Source organism: Aquarana catesbeiana, linkage group LG06 (genome assembly GCF_042186555.1).
Source record: "Aquarana catesbeiana isolate 2022-GZ linkage group LG06, ASM4218655v1, whole genome shotgun sequence".
Classification (NCBI taxonomy): domain Eukaryota; kingdom Metazoa; phylum Chordata; class Amphibia; order Anura; family Ranidae; genus Aquarana; species Aquarana catesbeiana.
Window position 1 is genome coordinate 298,655,180 of NC_133329.1, and position 23,402 is coordinate 298,678,581.

The window sequence follows — 23,402 nt, forward strand, 5'->3', positions numbered from 1 at the left end:
AATGAAGAAATAAGAAGATAGTCCTTACTAGCCCATATTACAATAATACCCAAAGAGGGAAAGGATAAAACTATCTTTTCTAACTATAGGCCCATAGCATTGCTGAACGCCGATACAATTTGATGCCGGAATGGGTGAACGCAGATCAAACAGGGATAATAGTATAAGAACAATGTTAATGCTGCAAAAGGGAAAAAACAGGGGACCCCCAGCGCTACTCCTGTCAATCGACACGGAGAAAGCGTTTGACAGGGTAGACTGTGATTCATGATGGATACGCTCCAACAGATAGGATTGGGACCAAAAATTATTCATTGGATTAAAAATCTATACAGTCTTCCTATGGCGACGGTGAGGGTTAAAGAAAGTATGTCGCCGCCTTTTGAAATGTTCAACGGAACAAGACAGGGGTGCCCGCTCTCGCCACTCCTGTATATACTGTCATTAGAACCACTCCTGGCAACTTAGTGACTGGATAGTGATGATATAGGAGGGGCAAGAGTGGGAGAGGAGGAACATAAGGTGACGGCATATGCAGATGATATCTTATTGTATGTAACCAAACCAAGGGTGACATTGCCAAACATGAGAGAAATAAAAAAAATATGGGGAACTCTCCAATTTTAAGATCCCATAAAAACAGAAATACTAAATAAAAAAAAAAGGAACTAGCTCTACAAAGGGAATTCCCATTCACTTGGGTGGGAGGTAAACGATCATACTTAGGAATTAAGCTGACACCTACATTAGAGAAGTTATACTTGGCTAACTTGATCTCATTCAGTAATGGGATATAAACGGAAATTAAGAAAATAACAAGACCTCTATCCTGGATGGGAAGGATAAATATTAAAAATGGTGATCCTTCCAAAAATAATATATAAAAGTTCCAAAATAATACCAATAGCAATACCACAAAGTTTTTTTTAGAACAATAAAAACAATGATGCTAAAATATATATGGCAAAACAAAAAGCAGAGAGTAAAATTTGCATTAATCACTTGGAAAAAAAAAAACAAAAAAAAACAAAAAACAAAAACGGAGGTTTAGCAGCACCGCATACAAATAGATACTATAAAGCAGTTATTACACGAAATATTGGAAGATTGGAAAATTGGAATTGGAAGAACAAGTAGAGAGAATGATAGGAGCAGTTTAGAACTACGCAATGGCCATAAACACAATAGAAATGAACTACAAGTTTTTGGTAAGATGGTACAGAACATCAGAGAAAATTCATAAATACCAACAGGATAAATCCCCAAAATGTTGAAGGGAAATGTAAACAAATCGGTACAATGACACATATCTGGTGGGATTGTCCAAAAATAAAAGATTACTGGCAGGAAATTCAAGATTATATAGGAGAGATAACTGGTGAAAAGATATTAAACAATCCACAGACGTATCTGTTTCATGATACAAAAAAGCACTATAGGATAACATTGACTCCATTGCTGTTAAATGCTGCAAAAGGGCTAATACCAAAGAAATGGTTATCTGCAGGAAAACCAGATATAAAAAGGAGTGGTTTGAAAGAGTAGATTACATCTGTAAAATTGAATATTTAATCAGTAGAGATATAGGGCAGATAGAACAATATAACAGTATCTGGGGAAGATGGATAGATTTTAAGGCTTCAGGGAAATATGTGGAAAGGATGATGGAGGAGGGCAGCAGGGCATGAAATAGAAGGAACGAGCGATGGCAAACCAGATGGGGAGTAGGGAAGATAGGGAGTAGGGAAGGGAGGGAGTAGGGAAAATATTGTATTTTGTAAAATCAGACACAGATGTTAACTGTATCTTTAAATATTTGGTAAAAAAATAAATAATTTGCCATTTACAGTATACTATATGGCACCATTTTTTAAATTTTAATCGGGTTGAATAAAATTGGGTGCACTGTTCATAGTACTGCATGGTTTGATCAAGTGACTTATGTCTATTGAGCTGTACACGCGGTCGGACTTTCCGACGGAATATGTGCGATCGGAGCTTGTTGTCGGAAATTCTGACCGAGTGTGGGCTCCATCGGACTTTTTCCATCGGAATTTCTGACACACAAAGTTTGAAAGCAGGCTATAAAATTTTCCGACAACAAAATCCATTTGCGTAAATTCCGAACGTGTGTGGACAATTCCGACGCACAAAGTGCCACACATGCTCAGAATAAAATAAGAGACGCAAGTTATTGGCTACTGCCCCGTTTAAAGTTCCAACGTACGTGTTTTACGTCACCGCGTTCAGAACGATCAGATTTTCCGACAACTTTGTGCGACCGTGTGTATGCAAAACAAGTTTGAGCCAACATCCGTCGGAAAAAATCCATGGATTTTGTTGTCGGAATGTCCGATCGTGTGTACAGGGCATAAGTGTGTAGTATGACTCTACAATCTTCTTTAAAAGTTTCATCAACTATGTAGTGCAAGAGTCTGTCTGATTGGATATTAATGAATGGATTGTTTAGGTATGTCCTCATATTATATAGTTTGGGTAAATCTAAATAGATTGTGTGGTGTATGGTCAGTTTTAGAGGGATCTCGTTGCAAACACAGATCTGGATGTCTTACCTGTTTACACAATCATCTGCCTCTTGAGCAGATCCCAGTTTATGGAAAATAACAGATGCCACTGCGTAGAGTCCAGCATCCCCACAAAGGAAAGTGACATCTCGTTTGTTCAAGCAACGTAAGCTTTTGGTGGCATATTCCTTTGCTTTCTGCAGGCATAATGGATCCCCATACACCTCTGACAGGTGAAGATACAGTAAAGCAATTCCTAGAGGAGGCAGAGACAACATTAAAATGAATAGCAGGAGAAAACTGATTATGTATATGTTACAATCTCAGCTAAAACTAATATAAACATATGATAAAGCAAATGTCAGCCCCATATAGTATCACTGTCCCATCCCTTTCATTACATCGTGCTCACTGACAGCACAACTTACACACTAATGCCCCGTACACACGGTCGGATTTTCCGACGGAAAACGTGTGATAGGACCTTGTTGTCGGAAATTCCGACCGTGTGTAGGCTCCATCACAGATTTTCCATCGGATTTTCCGACACACAAAGTTTGAGAGCAGGCTATAAAATTTTCCGACAACAAAATCCGTTGTCGGAAATTCCGATCGTGTGTACACAAATCCGACGGACAAAGTGCCACGCATGTTCAGAATAAATAAAGAGATGAAAGCTATTGGCCACTGCCCCGTTTATAGTCCCGACGTACGTGTTTTACGTCACCGCATTCATAACGATCGTATTTTCCGACAACTTTGTGTGACCGTGTGTATGCAAGACAAGTTTGAGCCAACATCCGTCGGAAAAAATCCTAGGATTTTGTTGTCGGAATGTCCGAACAAAGTCCGACCGTGTGTACGGGGCATAACAGCCTTTGTATCATTGGAATAGAATTTTCATTTTATTGTTAAATTGATATAAACCGCACATAAACTACATCCTGTAAATTGTGCTTTGCACAAGTCTGGTTGCCCAATTTTGTAACCAGCTCTATACAGGCTGTAAGTTACTTCATGTCACCAGGCCTGTATTTCATGTGAAGCTGACTGGGCATACACAAAGACCCTGGAGCACATGGACCAATAGATACAGTTGTGTGAAAAAAGTAAGGCCCCTTTCACATGTGCGGACCGTTCAGATCCGCCTGTCAGTTTTTTTTAGGCGGATCTGAATGGTCGCTCCATACATCTCTATGGAGCGACGGATGTCAGCGGTGACATGTCCGCTGATATCCGATCCGCTGCGCAAAATCCAGACTGATGGATGTCCTATTTTCTATCCGTCTGGCGGATCGGATTAAAAATGGACAGGCGGTCCGTAATCATCCGATCCCCCATAGAGGAGAGCGGTCTCTCTGACAGGTCCGTCCCTGCACAGTGTGCAGAGATGGACTTGTCATCCGCCGGCTCAGTGGGGATCAACGAATCAATCCCTGCTGAGCAAGGGGATGGCTAAATACGGATCCGCAGGTCTGAAAGGGGCCTTAGTATACCCCCATGGAAATTGTTGCCTTTTCCAACATATATGAACAAACATCAGATATTCATTCAAACAGTGCCTACAAAAAAAATGATATATTTGAAAAAAAAACAAAAACAAAACCTCAATGGAAATTTGCCTTTATTCAATTATTTAACAAAAATATCAATAGATGTAATTGTGTGCTGTGGAAAAAGTAAGTGCACCCTTGGCCTCAGAAACTAGTATTGCCCCCTTTAGTAGAAATTACTTCTTGTAGTTGTTTTGCAGAAGTGCGCACCGGTCTCTGACTCAAACATTTCTTCATGCAAAATTCCTTCCGGTTCTAAATGTGTGTAGGTTTACTAGCATGAACTGTTCCTTTCAACATAACACATACCATAACATTGTAATAGGATTCAAAATCAGGACTTTGACTAGTGAAGTCCAGAACCCTACACTTCTTCATTTTAAGCTATTCCTAGGTGGATTTGCTAGCGTGCTTCAGATCATTATCGAGTTGAGACTTCCATTTCTGGTTCAACTTTCAAATAGATGGCCTTACATTCTCATCAAGCACAATTTGATATAATGCAGAATTTATAGTTGACTGATGACTGCAAACTGTCCAGCCCTGAAGCAGCAAAGAAAGTCCAGGTCATAACATTTCCACCACCATGGAAACCATCTTCACAATTAGTATGAGGCTCTTCACCTGAAATGCTGTCTTCCCTCTGCAACAAACATGTCTACTATTACCAAACAATTCTGTCTTTGATTGATCAATTCACAGCACATTGTTCTAGAAAGCCTGTTCTTTCTGAGGGAGATCGCTCTATTTTCGATCTTGGCATAACACCTCACATGTCAATAGCAAAGAGAAAACCAGATCATAGACATCTGAGGTTTAAATAAAACAGGCTCCATCTGACTACTCCCTAAAATGCCACCCAGAAAACAAATTCTAATCTCATGGATTTGATGTGGTATGTAGGGGTGTACTTATCTCTTCCATATGGCAAATGTGCACTTTTGATACTTTAGATCAGTGGTCTCCAAACAAATGTGGCCTCTGCTTGCTTCTATCCAGCCCTTGAGGAACTATTGTTCCCACTGCTATCGGGCACCATTCCTTCCACTAACACCAACAATAAAGGTGGCATTCCTCCCAGTGACACCAATAATGGGCCATAATTCCCCCCACTGATATAAATGAATGGGCATTATTCATCCAACTAATACCATTGATGGGGCACTATTCCTCCAACTAATACCATTGATGGGGCACTATTCCTCCAACTAATACCATTGATGGGGCACTATTCCTCCAACCAATACCATTGATGGGGCACTATTCCTCCAACCAATACCATTGATGGGGCGCTATTCCTGCAACCAATACCATTGATGGGGCGCTATTCCTCCAACCAATACCATTGATGGGGCGCCATTCCTCCAACCAACACCATTGATGGGTCGCTATTCCTCCAACTAACCCCATTGATTGGTCGCTATTCCTCCAACTAATGCCATTGTTGGGGTGCTATTCCTCCAACCAACGCTATTGACGGGGTGCTATGCCTCCAACTAACACCATTGATGGGGCGCTATTCCCTCAACGAATGCCACTGATGGGGTGCTATTCCTCCAACTAATGCCATTAATGGGGTGCTATTCCTCCAACTAATGCCATTGATGGGGTGCTATTCCTATAACTAATGCCATTGATGGGGTGCTATTCCTCCAAATAATGCCATTGATGGAGCACTATTCCTCCTCCTATTGACCAGACAGTTTTTTTTTTTAACATTCACTGACCACCAAGCTTAGTTTACTCCCACAGAGGCCAGGATATTTTCTACTCCCAGTGGCCACACTCTGGCCCCATTAAATCTGAAGGACAGTAAACTGGACCTTTATTTAGAAAGACTGAAGACCCCTGCCTTAGATTATTGGAATGAATACGCCATGTCAACTGTATATGTCATTTGTTCAAGTATATCATCTTTATCTCTAGGCAATAAAGATCTAATATTTTCCTGCCCAAATATGTTGAAAAATTCAACAATTTTCTCAGGATGTATTTATCCTTTCATGTGACTGTATAAATCAATAAAAGGAGAGGAGGCATAAAATATATGTATCCCCACATAGATCTAGGAGCAGTAGCCATACATTATACAGAATGGCTTCATAATTTCCAGTAAAATGGGATTTTAAAATTTGAATTTGTTAATGTAATTTTAGTCATAAAGGGTGCTTGTAAAATCCAAGGGCATTAAGTAACATATTTTAAGTAAAATTCCACTTTTGCATAGAAAAAAAAAAAATCAAATACTCTTCAGGACAACTATTGACACCATTTAGTAATGCACATTATTTGCACCAATTTACACAGTCAAGCTACTACCCTCTGCTATAACTACTCCACCAGTCCCAGTATTGAAAAAGAAAAACTCCAAAAGATGCAACAACAGCAAGAATGACTTAAAATTAAAACTCATCACAGCAAATCCAAGGGCAGTTCTGGGGATGCCTGAAAATTGCATCCCAAGCCCAATCACAAAATCTAAAAAAAGATAAATTACAGAATACTTCCAGTGTTGCTACTGTTGCAAAGATGTGACATTTGAATCTGTCAGTTTTAGAAAAACACATTAGATGGCTGAAGATTAAGGCCTCTTTCACATGGACTGTCCGTTCAGGTCCGCCTGTCAGTTTTTTAGGCGGACCTTAACGGACGCTCCATAGACCTCTATGGCGCGTGGGATGTCAGCGGTGACATGTCCGCTGACATCTGACCCGCTCCGATCCAAAAAAGTGTGAGGGAGGAAAAACCTACTTTTCCATCCGTCTGTGGATCGGATGACGACGGACTCTACGGTCCATCGTCATCCGATCCCCCATAGGGGAGAGCGGCACTCTGACAGGTCCGTCGCTGCACAGTGTGCAGCGACGGACCTGTCATCTGCCTGCTCAGCGGGGATCGACGGAGCGATCCCCCGCTGAGCAGAGTGGGCTCCGTACACGGACACGTCTGTGTGAAGGAGCTCTTAAACCAAAAAGCAATGTGCAAACAATGTTGTATACAGTTTTTTTGTTGAATAAAAGCAAAGTGGAGTTTCCCTAAAAAGCAACAGTAAATAATTTTAGGAGTTCAGAGCTTAAAACAGAACCTTAACCATAACAAATTGATAAAAAAATAATGTTCTTTACAAAGGAACATATATTCCACATGAATAATTAACTACCAGAATTAGTGTGTGCTGTACATTGCCTCCAGCATTGCTTCTGTTTCTTCTTGCTGGAGGCTGCCATTTTGCTGAAGCCCAAAGCCCCTGAACGGCAGTATATTATAAAGTGGAACTAAACTCATCAATTTAACGGTTTCAAAAATCAGTTACATTCCTGGAATACCGGGACTGCTAACTATCACATTTGCTTGTGTCCTCAACTAAACTGTCAAACTATCAAATGGCTGGTGTCATAACTGATCACATGTGCAGCACCATAGTAGTTGCAGATCGAACAGAAGCAGCGTCTTTGGCTGTAAAGGTTAGGAGGGTTTAATTCCGCTTTAAGGGCCAGTTCACACCATAGAAACGCAGTCCGGATGTGCTCCAGTTGCTTTTTTGCATGCACGTTTTTGATGCAGTCCAGTGCATTTTCCCCCCTTTTTTTTTCCCCTTAACCTTACATAAGAACATGGGTGTTCCGGTGCGTTTTTGGTGCATTTAGGTGCGTTCCCGTGAGTTTTTGATGCTTTTTACAGTGTTCCAGTACAGTCCAGTGCAGGAAAAATGCAGCATGTTCTACTTTTTTTTCTGGAACTGCAAGCACTGGTGTGAACTATGCCATCGAAAACCATACAACTTACTTTCTATGCGTTTTTTGATGTAGAAAAAAAAAAAAAAAAAAAAAAGAAACCACGCACTGGACTGCATGTGGTGTGAACTGGCCCTAAGGCAGTAGATCGACCTCTACAAACTCAACAGTGCCTAAAAATAGAGAGCAACTGAGCATGTGCAGAGCAGGGTGAGACAGTGTACTACTGGATTTTAAACAGTATGAAGTGATCACATGAAGTGATCTAGCAGGACTTCATTTTCTAAGTTCCACTTTAACTTTTCAGCAGGCAGTGAGTCAAATGTTCATTCTCTTGAAAAGCTACAGCACTACTGGTATCTGACACTTCAGGTATGTAGGAGATATGGTCCCTTGCTGGATGATGTGGTTCCCAGGAGGAGGTATACAAAGCATACAGAAGTGTGGGATGCCAGCAATGCTTATACCTCTTCAAAAGAGTGGAGATCTAACTCACTGCCAGACAGAAAGCTGAGTATTACCCTTTACAAAAAGACAGATTTATGTTTTTTTACTGTAGAGACAGAGCTTCTTTGAGCTTGCGGGCCTGCAGGAAAGTGTGATAATAAAGTCTACACAGTCTTTGTGGCCCAAAAAGACAAAATTTAGGTGCCGCTCAGGTAGAGAGATAAAGTCCAACTAGACTGCTGTGAGTGCAGGCAGGGACAAGAGGCTCGTCCTAGCTCCAAGCTGCAGCAATGTCAGGCCATGCCCCCAATGTGTTTCGCTCCACCCCTTGGAGCTTAATCATGAGGACCGCGCCAATGGGTGGAGTCAAACATGTTGGGGGTGTGGCCTGGCTGGAGTCCGGGCTGAGGCTGCCATTCGTCTCAATTCATGCACATGGGTCTGCTTCATGATGTGCGGCTTAGGGATCTTTTCTTTTGACATTGCTTCACAGTCCACGCTGCTTCTGCCCAATCCATTCTCTAGTCCGCTCTCATGCAGTAAAACAAACTACTTATTTATGAACTCACAACAAAACCAGGGACAAGCAGGACATGTGTAGAAGGCAAAGTTACTCTAATGCCCTGTACACATGATCGGAAATTCCGACAACAAAATCCATGGATTTTTTCCGACGGATGTTGGCTCAAACTTGTCTTGCATACACACGGTCACACAAACCTTGTCGGAAATTCCAAACGTCAAGAACGCGGTGACGTACAACATGTCCGATGAGCCAAGAAAAATGAAGTTCAATAGCCAGTGCGGCTCTTCTAATTGGAACTTTGTGCATTGGAATTGTGTACACACGATTGGAATTTACGACAACGGATTTTGTTGTCGGAAAATTTGAGATCCAGATCTCAAATTTTGAACGACGGAAATTCCGATGGAGCCTACACACAGTCGGAATTTCCGACAACAAGCTCCCATCAAACATTTTCCGTCGGAAAATCCAACCGTGTGTACGGGGCATAAGAGCAAGGTGGCATTTTCCTACATCCCTGAATTCATTTCTTTTTCTAGGTCTGCGTGTTAATTTAAATGTTACCTGACCAGCCTGTGTACACAGTGAAGTCGCTCGGATCTGCAGATTTCAGGCCATGTTCCATGTGTTGGAGAAGCTCTCTGATTTTATTGTTCAATAGATGTTTAAAGTCAGGAGTCAGCTATGAGTAAAAGTGAATAAACTGTTAATGAAAAATGTGTGCTCTGCTAATGCATGATATAGAAAAAAAAAAAAAAAAAAAAAAAAAAAAAAACACCACACACACACAACACATATTCAATACATCTCTGCAACATTTTTCCCCATGTTGTATCCATTTAAAATTCTGCAAGTATAGAGAAATACAGAAATCCAGTGAGCTTTTGACTTTGTTTCCACTGACAACAGTGACTTAGTGGCACTGAAATCCCAACCAGTGTTGTCAGCCCTGCCTGTTGGACTAGAGAACACCCACCCCTCTCTATCCCTCTCCGATTGCAAAGATTAATATCTTCCCCAGTCTCTCTCAGAGCTTGCCAATACACTATGAGGCTGATTTAAAGTGTTTGTTAACCCAGAAAAAAATAAAAATAAAACATAAATCCTGTTCCCTTAAAGCATGTTATACCATACAGTTGTGTCATTTGGACCCCTGTAACACCTGTAATACCTGGCTTATCCTGCTTGACTATACCCTCCCCTCTGTAAACTGACCACGGTAATTTATGGCTGCTGAGCCCTGACACCGTGGTCAGTTTACATGCCTCTGTTATCTACAGGCCTGCTTTGTCCTCCTCTGTGCTCTCTCCTCCCTCCCTGCCTGTCAGCTCCGTGTCCATGCCGCTCTGCTTCCCACCCCCCTCCCCTCCTGCTGCTTAAAATTACATAACCCTCTTTATGTATTATTGTAATGTGCCCTGTGTCTAAGCCTTATAAAAATAATGCTGCAATATACCCGTTTCAGAGCTCTGATCGGCGGTTACGTGATCCACTGTCTCTTTCCTCTCTCGCATGACAGCTGCAGCGGGTGGGGCTGCCTCTCTCCTCCTCCTGGCTGACATCAGCGGAGGATCATCGGCCCTGCCCACTGCAGCTGTCAGGCCAAAAGAGGAGAGAGATGGCGGATAACGTGACTGACGATCATCGCTCTGAAACAGGTCTATTGCAGCATTATTTTTATAAGGCATAGACACAGGGCACATTACATTAATACATAGAAAGGATTATGTCATTTTAACCTAGTGGGTTAACAAAACCTTTAATAAAAGGATTTCCACATATTGCTTTAAGGAAGTGCATTCAAATAAATGGGCTAGTAATGCACCAAAACTGACATATACCATTTTCAGCGCTGCAGAGGACCACTATGCATAGTAGAGCATCCCCATGCATTGCAATGCATGTGTTGGAGCCGCATTGCCATAAAATGAATGGCATCACAATGGCTAGTGTCAGCTGCAGCGGGGCACAGGTTCAGGTTCAGGATGGAGAGTGGGGAGCGTCGGTAAAAAAATTACATTTACTAGCCCCTTCCTTTAATGAATAAAGTCACTCCAGTGTTCATTCATAACTGAAGTATAGTCAACTGTGCTTAAGTTTGTGAATGAACAGTGAGCCGCCTCTGTCCAGAGCGCTTTCTGCTCTTTCATCTCCAGTGTAGCTGAGGCAGCAGAAAAGGGGGCTGAGTTACCTATGTCCTCAGTCCCTCTCTCAGTCTTAAAAGGGAGACATCAGGGGTATGTTTAGACCCCTGATATTTTACCAAAGCCTTCCAAAAGGCCTATTAAAATATACACACAGAGTTGTGCTCAAAAGTTTACATACATAGAATTTATGATTTTTTTAGAGAATATGAATAACACAAACTTTTTTCACTCATGGTTAGTGTTTGGCTGAAGCCATTTATTATCAATCAACTGTGTTTACTCTTTTAAAATCATAATGACAACAGAAACTACACAAATGACCCTGATCAAAAGTTTACATACCCTGGTGATTTTGGCCTGATAACATGCACACAAGTTGACACAAAGGGGTTTGAATGGCTATTTAAAAAGGTAACCATTCTCATTTGTGATCTGTTTGCTTGTAGTGTGTCTGTCTGTGTGTGTCACAATTTTTTTGCCTACAATAAAAAGATCACGATTCTCATGACGTAAAATCTTTCGCAAAAAAAAAAAAAAAAACTTTACTGGTTAGTTTATTTATTTTTAATTCATTAAAAAATTGCATTTGCTTTGAAAGACCGCTGCGCAAATACAGTATGACATAAAATATTGCAACAACCACCATTTTATTATATATATATATATATATATATATATATATATATATATATATATATATATATATATATATATATATATATATATATATATATATATATATATATATATATATATATATATATATATATATACATATATACACATACACACACACACACACACACACACACATACACACACATACATATATACATACACAGTGGGGACAGAAAGTATTCAGACCCCCTTAAATTTTTCACTCTTTGTTATATTGCAGCCATTTGCTAAAATCATTTAAGTTCATTTTTTTCCCTCAATGTACACACACAGCACCCCATATTGACAGAAAAACACAGAATTGTTGACATTTTTGCAGATTAAAAAAGAAAAACTGAAATATCACATGGTCCTAAGTATTCAGACCCTTTGCTGTGACACTCATATTTAACTCAGGTGCTGTCCATTTCTTCTGATCATCCTTGAGATGGTTCTAAACCTTCATTTGAGTCCAGCTGTGTTTGATTATGAAAGCCACACACCTGTCTAAATAAGACCTTACAGCTCACAGTGCATGTCGGAGCAAATGAGAATCATGAGGTCAAAAGGAACTGCCCGAAGAGCTCAGAGACAGAATTGTGGCAAGGCACAGATCTGGCCAAGGTTACAAAAAAAATTCTGCTGCACAGTACAGCACAGTGGCCTCCATAATCCTTAAATGGAAGAAGTTTGGGACGACCAGTACCCTTCCTAGAGCTGGCCGTCCAGCCAAACTGAGCTATCAGGGGGGAGAAGAGACTTGGTGAGAGGTAAAGAATAACCCAAAGATCACTGTGGCTGAGCTCCAGAGATGCAGTCGGGAGATGGGAGGAAGTTGGAGAAAGTCAACCATCACTGCAGCCCTCCACCAGTCGGGGCTTTATGGCAGAGTGGCCCGATGGAAGCCTCTCCTCAGTGCAAGACACATGAAAGCCCGCATGGAGTTGCAAAAAAAACACCTGAAGGACTCCAAGATGGTGAGAAATAAGATTCTCTGGTCTGATGAGACCAAGATGGAACTTTTTGGCCTTAATTCTAAGCGGTATGTGTGGAGAAAACCAGGCACAGCTCATCACCTGTCCAATACACAGTCCCAACAGTGAAGCATGGTGGTGGCAGCATCATGCTGTGGGGGTGTTTTTCAGCTGCAGGGACAGGACGACTGGTTGCAATCGAGGGAAAGATGAATGCGGCCAAGTACAGGGATATCCTGGACAAAAACCTTCTGCAGAGTGCTCAGGACCTCATACTGGGCCGAAGGTTTACCTTCCAACAAGACAATGACTCACAGCACACAGCTAAAATAACGAAGGAGTGGCTTCACAACAACTCTGTGACTGTTCTTGAATGGCCCAGCCAGACCCCTGACTTAAACCCAATTGAGCTCTGGCGAGACCTAAAAATGGCTGTCCACCAACGTTTACCATCCAACCTGACAGAACTGGAGAGGATCTGCAATGAGGAATGGAAGAGGATCCCCAAATCCAAGTGTGAATAATTTGTTGCATCTTTCCCAAAAAGACTCATGGCTGTATTAGATCAAAAGGGTGCTTCTACTAAATACTGAGCAAAGGGTCTGAATACTTAGGACCATGTGATATTTCAGTTTTTCTTTTTTAATAAATCTGCAAAAATGTCAACAATTCTGTGTTTTTCTGTCAATATGGGGTGCTGTGTTGCTGTGTTCAAGAATTGAGAATTCTTGATTAGAGTTTGAACACTGCTGATTGGCAGTGGAAAATTAGGGGTTATGTTGAAACCAAACCACGATCAGGTAGACCAACTAAAATTTCAGCCACAGCTGCCAGGAAAATTGTTCGGGATGCAAAGAAAAACCCACAAATAACTTCAGGTGAAATACAGGACTCTCTGAAAACATGTGGTGTGGCTGTTTCAAGATGCATAATAAGGAGGCACTTGAAGAAAAATGGGCTGCATGGTCCATTAGCAAGAAAGCCATTACTACGCAAATGCCACAAGTATCCCACTTACAATACGCCAAACAGCACAGAGACAAACCTCAAACCTTCTGGCACAAAGTCATTTGGAGTGATGAGACCAAGATTTTGCTTTTTTGCCACAACCATAAACACTAAATTTGGAGAGGAGTCAACAAGGCCTATGATGAAAGGCACACCATTCCTACTGTTAAACACAGAGGTGGATCGCTGATGTTTTGGGGATGTGCGATCTACAAAAGGCACAGGAAATTGATGGCAAGATGAATGCAGTATGTTATCAAAAAGATACTGGAGGAACATTTGCATTCATCAGCCAGGAAGCTGCGCATGGGATGTACTTGGACATTCCAACATGACAATGATCCAAAACACAAGGCCAAGTCAACCTGTCATTGGCTACAGCAGAATTAAGTGAAGGTTCTGGAGTGACCATCTAAGTCTCCTGACCTCAATATCACTGAGCCACTCTGGGGAGATCTGAAACATGCAATTCATTCAAGACAGCCCAAGAATTTACAGGAACTGGAGGCTTTTTGTCAAGAGGAATGGGTAGCTTTACCATCTGAGAAGAAAATGAGCCTCAGCCACAAAAGACTTCAAGCTGTCATTGATGTTAAACAGGGCAATACACGGTATTAAGAACTGGAGTATATAAACTTTTGATCAGGGTCATTTGGGTAGTAACATCCCTCACATTTTTTGTAAATATTTTATTATATCTTTTCATGTGACAACACTGAAGAAATTACACTTTGCTACAATGTAAAGTAGTGAGTGTACAGCTTGTATAACAGTGTAAATTTGCTGTCCCCCTCAAAGTAACTCAACACACAGCCATTAATGTCTAAACCGCTGGCAACAAAAGTGAGTACACCCCTAAGTGAAAATGTCCAAATTTGCCATTTCTGTCTCCTGTGTCATGTGACTCATTAGTGTTACATGGTCTCAGGTGTGAATGATGTGTTAAATTTGGCGTTATCGCTCTCTTACTGGTCACTGGAAGTTCAACATGGCACCTCCTGGCAAAGAATTCTCTGAGGATCTGAAAAAAAGAATTGTTGCTCTACAAAAAGATGGCCTAGACTATAAGAAGATTGCCAAGACCCTGAAACTGAGCTGCAGAACAGTAGCCAAGACCATACAGCGGTTTAACAGGACAGGTTCCCTGCAGAACAGGCCTCGCCATGGTCTATCAAAGAAGTTGAGTGCACGTGCTCAGCATCATATCCAGAGATCATCTTTAGTTGAGATGTATAAGTGCTGCCAGCATTTCTGCAGAGGTTGAAGGGGTGGAGGGTCAGCCTGTCAGTGTTCAGACCATATGCCGCACACTGCATCAAATTGGTCTGCCAGGCTTTCATCCCAGAAGGAAGCCTCTTCTAAAGATGATGCACAAGAAAGCCAGCAAACTTTTTGCTGAAGACAAGCAGGACTAAGGACTTGGATTACTGTAACCATGTCCTGTGGTCTGATGAGACCAAGATAAACGTATTTGGTTCAGATGGTGTCAAGTATGTCTGGTGGCAACCAAATGGGGAGTACAAAGACAAGTGTATCTTGCCTACAGTCAAGCATGGTGGTGGGAGTGTCATGGTCTGGGGCTGCATGAGTGTTGCTGGCACTGGGGCTCTACAGTTCATTGAGGGAATCATGAATGCCAACATGTACTGTGACATACTGAAGCAGAGCATGATCCCCTCCCTTCAGGGCAGTATTCCAACATAACGACCCCAAACACACCTCGAAGACGACCACTGCCTTGCTAAAGAAGCTGAGGGTAAAGGTGATGGACTGGCCAAGCATGTCTCCAGACCTAAACCCTATTGAGCATCTGTGGGGCATCCTCAAACAGAAGATGGAGGTCTCTAACATCCACCAGCTCCGTGATGTCGTCATGGAGGAGTGGAAGAGGACTACAGTGGCAACTTGTGAACCTCTGGTGAACGTCATGCCCAAGAGGCAGTGCTGGAAAATGGTGGCCACACAAAATATTGACACTTTGGGCCCAATTTGGACATTTTTACTTAGGGGTGTACTCACTTTTGTTGCCAACGGTTTAGACATTAATGGTTGTGTGTTGGGTTATTTTGAGGGGACAGCAAATTTACACTGTTATACAAGCTGTACACTCACTACTTTACATTGTAGCAAAGTGTCATTTCTTCAGTGTTGTCACATGAAAAGATATAAAATATTTACCAAAATGTGAGGGGTGTACTCACTTTTGTGAGATACTGTATAACATATACATACCGTCCACTTTATTAGGTACACCTTGCTAGTATCGGGTTGGACCCGCTTTTACCTTCAGAACTACTTTAATTCTTTGTGGCACAGATTTAACAAGGTGTTGAAAACATTCCTCAGAGATTTTGGTCCAAATTGACATGATAGTGTCATGCAGTTGCAGTTTGTCGGCTGCACATCCATGATTCCAATCTCCTGTTCCACCACATCCCAAAGGTGCTCTATTGGATTGAGATCTGGTGACTGTGGAGGTCACTGGAGTACAGTGAACTTGTCATGTTCAAGAAACCAGTGGTGAGATGATTTGAGCTTTGTGACATGGTGCATTATCCTGCTGGAAGTAGCCATCAGAAGTTGGGTACATTGAAGTCATAAAGGGATGGACATGGTCAGCAACAATACTCAGGTAGGCTGTGGTGTTTAACCACTTCCAGCACAAGGACGTCATGCCTGCAGCTGCATACATCAGATATCTTCTTTTTCAGCCGACATTTCTGTGCACTGTAAAAACGATCAAAGCGGCAGTTCAGCCACTTGATCGTTCCTCCCCCCTCCCGCCGCCCTCTGGGCCCGCCCGTGCTATTGGGGATCTCGAGAAAGAATCCGTCGCCGGATGAAGAGCATAGAGATTTACCGTCATTATGACGTCACATCTGGGCCGCGGATGTAAACAAAGCTAAATCTCGGCTGGAAAGCATCAGATCATTCTTTTTTGTTTTTGATCTGATGCCACATCTCTCCATAAAGAGGACCTGTCATGCACCATCCCTATTACAAAGGATGTTTACATTCCTTGTAATAGGAATAAAAGTGAGAAAAAAAAAAATGTAAAAGTAAAATAAAAATGAAGAAAAAAAAATTTTTAAAGTCCCCGTGTTCACAGAAGTGAACGCACACGCAAGTTGCGCCCGCATATGTCAACGCCGTTCAAACCACAAGTGAGGTACCGTCACGTGCGTTAGAGCAACAATTCTAGCACTAGGCCTCCTCTAACTCTAAACTGGTAACCTGTAAAAAATGTTAAAGCTTCGCTTATGGAGATTTTTAAAGTACCAAAGTTTGGTGCCATTCCACAACTGTGCGCAATTTGTAAAAAAAATAAAGAAAAATTGGGCTTACCTTACGGTTTTGTTATTTTTGTTTGCAACCCCAAAAAAAAAAAAAAAAAAAACACGTTTGAAAAATTGTTATGCAAATACCATGTGACATAAAAAGTTGCAGCGACCACCATTTTATTCCCTAGGGTATCTGCTAAAAAAACATATATAATGTTTGGGGATTCTGAGTAATTTTCTAGCAAAAAAAATAAAAATAATGATGATTTTTACATGTAGAAGAGGAGTGCCAGAATAGGCTCGGTATGGAAGTGGTTAAACGATACTCAATTGGTACTAAGGGGCCCAAAGTTTGCCAAGAAAATATCCCCCACACCATTACACCACCACCAGCCTGAACCATTGATACAAGGCAGGATGGATCCATGCTTTCATGTTGTTTACGCCAAATTCTGACCCTACCATCTGAAGGTTACAGCTGAAATTGAGACTCATCAGACCAGGCAACGTTTTTCTAATGTTCAATTGCCCGATTTTGGCGAGCCTGTGCGAATTGTAGCCTCAGTTTCCTGTTCATAGCTGACAGAAGTGGCACTGCTTCAAGGTACGATGTGTTGTGCGTTCAAAGATATTCTGCATACCTTGGTTGTAACGAGTGGTTATTTGAGTAACGGTTGCCTTTCTATGTTCTCAAACCAGTCAGCCCCTTCTTCTGACATCAAGGCATTTTTGTCCACACAACTTCCGCTCACTGGATATTTTCTCTTTTTCAGACCATTCTCTGTAAACCCGAGAGATGGTTGTGCGTGAATATCTCGGTAGATCAGTCGTTTTTTAAATACTCAGACCAGCTGGTCTGGCACCAACAACCATGCCACATTCAAAGTCCCCTCAATCCCCTTTCTTCCCCGTTCTGATGCTCGTTTTTGCACTTCAGCAAGTCCTCTTCACCATGTCTAGATGGCTAAATGCATGGAGTTGGTGTCATGTGATTGGCTGATTAGCAATTTGTGTTACCAAGCAATTGAACAGGTGTACCTAATAAAGTGGCGGGTGAGTGCGAGATAGAGAGATATAGATATATTGCTCTCAATTAGAAGGTCCGGCTAACCACTTTTGAAAGTGTATCTAAACCCAAAAGCAAAAATGTTATATATTGCAGATTACTAGTTTGCTCACCGCATTAATTTTCACTTTTCAGACTAAGCTCACTTTTGGCAAATACATAAAATACCTGTTAATCGTGCCAGAATGTCCATGACACTTTGTGTAAGCTTAGAAGAAAGCACAAACATTGTTATCTTTATTATGTTGACTACTGGCCCCATCAGCCCACCATGTAATGGAGATAGACAAAAGCAGACATGTTTGAAGTCCAGCTTGTGTGACAACCATGGCTCACTCCTTCCAAAGATACAATGCAGAAATGCATAGATATAAAAAAAAAAAAGGGAAGGAAATTGTTATTAAGAGAAAAAAAAAAAAAAAGGGAAAGAAAGCCTGAAAAAGAAAAACTATTGCAGGCACAACATCTAAGAATGGGTAAGCTGCAATTTTTAACATTTTTTGATTTTGGGTTTAGATATACTTTAACCAACAACATAACGCACATGTGCGGAGGCAGGGAGGGTGAGCCTTATTGCCCACACACCACATATATGTCCAAGGCGGCTGAGGTTTCTGTGCTAACAAGGCATTTACTGCGCCCTCCCTGCACAATGACTGAGTTGCTACAGACAGACCCTGGTCCCTGATTATGGTCAGGAGATCCCGGTTATATGACTACAATAACAACCAATCACTAATGATGTGATTGGGAAGCCCACCCCCGTCCTGCCAAATACCCAGTTAAAGGGTGTCCGGAAGGGACAGTAAGGGGTTAAGGCTCCATTAGACAAACTTGTGGAATAAAAACAGTCGAAATGTTAATAGTTTTAGCTCACCTGCCCAGTAGACGTGAAGGCAGGTGACACCTCTCCATTGTAATCTGGATATGGATTTGGGTAACTTCTGCCGTCCATGGTATGCTACTGAATTCTAGGAAAAATAATAACAGATATTGATAGAAACAATAACCTTTTTTAAAATAAGTGTAGCACCCTCTAGTGTGTGCTACTACTATTGAGTAGGCAAATTATAGTCTGGCCAGGGAGTCATCGAATCTGGGTCAGGGTTATTAGAGGCCAGGGCTGGATGACTCAATCTGGCAGCTCTCTGGTGCTTCCCCATTTTTAGAATGTTGGAGAATGTTCTGGAACTAGTGGGCGGAAGGTGGGGGGGTTGATTTGAATATTTAGGGGCCTTAAGCCAATCTCCAGGGTAGGGAACTAAGGAGCCCTTAAATAAACATGAGCCTTTCCAGCAGGAGTAGTCGGGTGCAAGATGGAGAAGCAGTACTGAGGGAGGCTGGTGGCCCTTGATGGACCCCTTAGCCGTGGGGGCTGTAGCAGGTCTCTCTTGAAGACAGCACTGTGCCAAGTCTTTATCTAACCTTGCCCTACAGAATCTCTATGAGCACGTCAGTGTGGAAAGAGAAAAAGTAGCAAAATGCGACTGGTGGCAGCCAGGTGGGCTAGCATTCTGCAAGCAGTGGAACTGGGATCAATGGCCACAGGGAAGCAGAAGGTGTTGTGATTTGCTGTTCACTCTTTTTGTGCTACATTGTCAAGGGATTGAGAGTTCCTGCCTGTGATGGGCAGTTGCTGAACTAACAATAAACTGGTTACTTTCTCCAGGAGTGAGTCAGCAGAAGCTGTACATAAGGAACCAAGTTTGTGCAGATGGAAGGAAAAAAAAAAGTAAATGGGGGGGGGGGGGGTGTCCTTGAAGTTCTGCTATTGTCACACTGGGCATCCCATAATCCCTCAACCCATCCAAGTTATCATCCCCTTCCTAAAAAAACTACAATACAAGCCAAGGACTGTTTTCTGCATTTGAGTGAATGAAGGAAATGCTGTGTAGCAGTAGGGAACCCTAACTTCAGAAACCCCTACGGGGGTAGTGCTAAATAAGTAATGCCAATGACATATTTCATACCACAGTCTTATGATCAAGTCATCTTTCCAGTTTTATTTGGTCTCATGATATACAACATCTCAATTCTCTCATTGCAGACTACTCTCCGCTCTCTCCCTACTCACAGGGCAGATTGATTGACTCCTGTTGCTGTCAAATTCTGTGATGAGGGGGTGGTGTTGAGCCGCACTGTCAGTGTCTATAGACATAGACAGCTGAGGAGGGGGACTCAGAAGTGACAGTAGGGGACCAAAGAGGAGGATCAGGGCTGCTCTTTGAAAAACCATTGCACAGAACAGGTAGGTATGACAGGTTTATTAAAAAAAAAAAAAAAAAAAAAAAAAAACACCACACACATTTACAATCACTTTAAGCAGTGTTAATTATTGCATCAAATTTCTATTTAGTTTTAGTCATATTTAGTCGACTAAAAGCTGCAGTACATTTTACAGTCAACTAAAATCTAAAGAGTTTAGTTAAATTGTAAGGCATCATTTAAGCATTTCCAAACTCGTTATATACACCTGGAATAAAAAAAAATATATTTATGTATTAAGGTTTGAACAAACTACACACTCTAGACAGTCTGAGGAATTTACTGTAATGCACACAGTGCTCTGAATAGTCTGAGAAGGCCTGTATTGCGCACAGTGCTCTGGACGGGCTGAGGAGAGGCCTGCAAAGCGCACGGTGCTCTGGACGGTCTGAGAAGAGGTCAGCAATGCGCACAGTGCTCTGGATGGTCTGAGGAGAGGCCAGCAATGCGCACAGTGCTCTGGACGGTCTGAGGAGAGGCCAGCAATGCGCACAGTGCTCTGGACGGTCTGAGGAGAGGCCAGCAATGCGTACAGTGCTCTGGACGGTCTGAGGAGAGGCCAGCAATGTGCACAGTGCTCTGGACAGTCTGCGCATTGCTGGCCTCTGCTCACAGTGCTCTGGACAGTCTGAGCAGAGGCCAGCAATGCGCACAGTGCTCTGGATGGTCTGAGGAGAGGCCAGCAATGCGCACAGTGCTCTGGACGGTCTGAGGAGAGGCCAGCAATGCGCACAGTGCTCTGGACGGTCTGAGGAGAGGCCAGCAATGCGCACAGTGCTCTGGACGGTCTGAGGAGAGGCCAGCAATGCGCACAGTGCTCTGGACGGTCTGAGGAGAGGCCGCACAGTGCTCTGGACGGTCTGAGGAGAGGCCTGCAATGCACACAGTGCTCTGGACGGTCTGAGGAGAGGCCTGCAATGCACACAGTGCTCTGGACGGTCTGAGGAGAGGCCTGCAATGCGCACAGTGCTCTGGACGGTCTGAGGAGAGGCCGGCAATGTGCACAGTGCTCTGGACAGTCTGCGCATTGCTGGCCTCTGCTCACAGTGCTCTGGACAGTCTGAGCAGAGGCCAGCAATGCGCACAGTGCTCTGGACAGTCTGAGCAGAGGCCAGCAATGCACACAGTGCTCTGGACGGTCTGAGGAGAGGCCTGCAATGCGCACAGTGCTCTGGACGGTCTGAGGAAGGAATGCAATGCGCACAGTGCTCTGAACGGTCAGAAGAGAGGAATGCAATGCGCACAGTGCTTTGGACAGTCTGAGGAGAGGCCTGCAACGCGCAGTGCTCTGGACAGTCTGAGGAGAGGCCTGCAATGCGCACAGTGCTCTGGACGGTCTAAGGAGAGGCCTGCAATGCGCACAGTGCTCTGGACGGTCTAAGGAGAGGCCTGCAATGCGCACAGTGCTCTGGACGGTCTAAGGAGAGGCCTGCAATGCGCACAATGCTCTGGACGGTCTAAGGAGAGGCCTGCAATGCGCACAGTGCTCTGGACGGTCTGAGGAGAGGCCTGCAATGCACACAGTGCTCTGGATGGTGGCCTGAGGAGGCCTATAATGCACACAGTATTTTAGACAGTCTGAGGAGGCTTGTAATGCTGCACTGTGCTAAGTACATAACACCACCAGGCATGCTACGGTCACTATCTTTCTTGCTGGGAGGGGAAACACTCACTGGCTTTAAGGGCGCAGCTCCGAGGAAACCGGGAGTTCACGTGGGTAAGTGTCCCTCCCTCACATTTTTGTTCATTGACGAAAATGGAATTAATTTTTGTCATAGTTTTTGTCAATTGATGAAAATGTGGGGTAATTTTCGTTTAGTTTCCATCACTGGAAATATGACGAAATAAACACCGACTTTAACCCAGTTTTTCCCTGCCAAAATGTGGCTGTTTCAGCAGGAAGTGGACAAATTTCGATGTGTGCCCTGCTGTCATTAGACCAGCGTTTATAGAACGGTTCTGCTGGGAAAGCAGCAATCAGTACTTGCAGCCAATGGATGCAGCGCTGATCTCTGTATTCTGGTGGGAGGGATGAATACAATCACACAGTGGGAGAGATTCCTGCATCCTCACTTGTGTGAATGCCGTGGGAATCTGTGGGTTTTTTTTATACCCAGCTTTACAGTATTGATTGAAAATATGACCCATCAGATAAGATCAATCTGTATGACAACTGGATGTCTGACACACACACACAATCATTTGATTGCTCAGATATTTCGCCATGACAGGTCAATTTTCCAGCACTGAAACAGATGGAAAGCTCAGCCATTGAACAGAACGGAGGGCCTGCAGATTGCAATTAGTATCCATATTAATCAGCTTAGACACATCGAACATTGCATGATCATATTGATACATGCATGGACATCTTTAAAAACGATCATTCATTGATCCAGCTTTCCAACACACACAGAGATGTTCATAGATCAGAAATGATCAATATTTGGCTGATCGTTCTGACAGTCAAAATCAATGAAGAGCTCAGTACACAGAGCAATCTTTACATTTTCATTCAACTCAAATCGAATGATCCTATTGATACGTATATGTCCCCCACTCAACCACGCAGGTAGTTGGGAAGGAATAATAGAGGGGAGAGATGCTGATCTGAAATGGGTGGGCGGCCTGCTATGCAATGCTGGAGAAGACCCGCATCATCATCACACAGTGACCGCACTACTGCAGGCGCACTGACACCACGGCCCATCCCCCGCCCCCGCACTCTGCACTACAACTCACACAATGACCGGACAGCCGGAACTACACAGCGTGCATACCTTCACCTGAGCGTCCTCTGACACCCGCCCACAGACTCACGCTGCACGCTCATTGGCCTTTCACCACCCCACGCTACACGTTCATTGGCCTCTCGCAACCCGCCCCCCCAAACACTAAAGGCGAAGCTTAGCAGCGTGTGAGCAAGTATAAGATAGAAGTTATTGGCTAGATCGCCACCTAGTGGGCAACAGAGGTTTCGTCCACACAGAAGAGGACTGTTTTCATATTTGTACAGAGGCCATGATGAGAAGCTATGAAGAGTCCCTGTCACATAGCTCCCAACTGTCCCTGATTTCGAGGGACTGTCACTGCATAGTTGCCAACAGTCCCGATTTTCCCGGGACAATCCCGATTTTGGGACCTTGTCCCGAATTGGAGAGTGTCCCGAATCGGGATTTTCCATAAGGAAAATCGGGAATGTTGTTTTTTTTTTTTTTT

The 23,402-nt window shown here is 43.0% G+C and overlaps 1 protein-coding gene across 2 annotated transcripts in view; it reads right to left on the reverse strand.

Annotated features, from left to right (window-relative positions):
* Positions 1–23,106, reverse strand: part of LANCL1 (LanC like glutathione S-transferase 1) — a 64,668-nt gene extending 41,562 nt beyond the window's left edge. Inside the window, exons 1-4 of one of the 2 annotated variants that reach the window (XM_073633553.1) lie at positions 22,964–23,106; positions 18,796–18,889; positions 9,350–9,467; positions 2,574–2,781 (exon numbers count right to left, since the gene is read on the reverse strand). In XM_073633553.1, coding sequence (XP_073489654.1) covers positions 2,574–2,781; positions 9,350–9,467; positions 18,796–18,873 — 404 coding nt within the window. In that variant the 5' untranslated portion in view covers positions 18,874–18,889; positions 22,964–23,106. Of the gene's footprint in view, positions 1–2,573; positions 2,782–9,349; positions 9,468–18,795; positions 18,890–22,925 lie in introns of both variants that reach the window. The other variant, XM_073633554.1, reaches the window with a different exon arrangement.
* Positions 23,107–23,402: the final 296 nt, after the last annotated feature.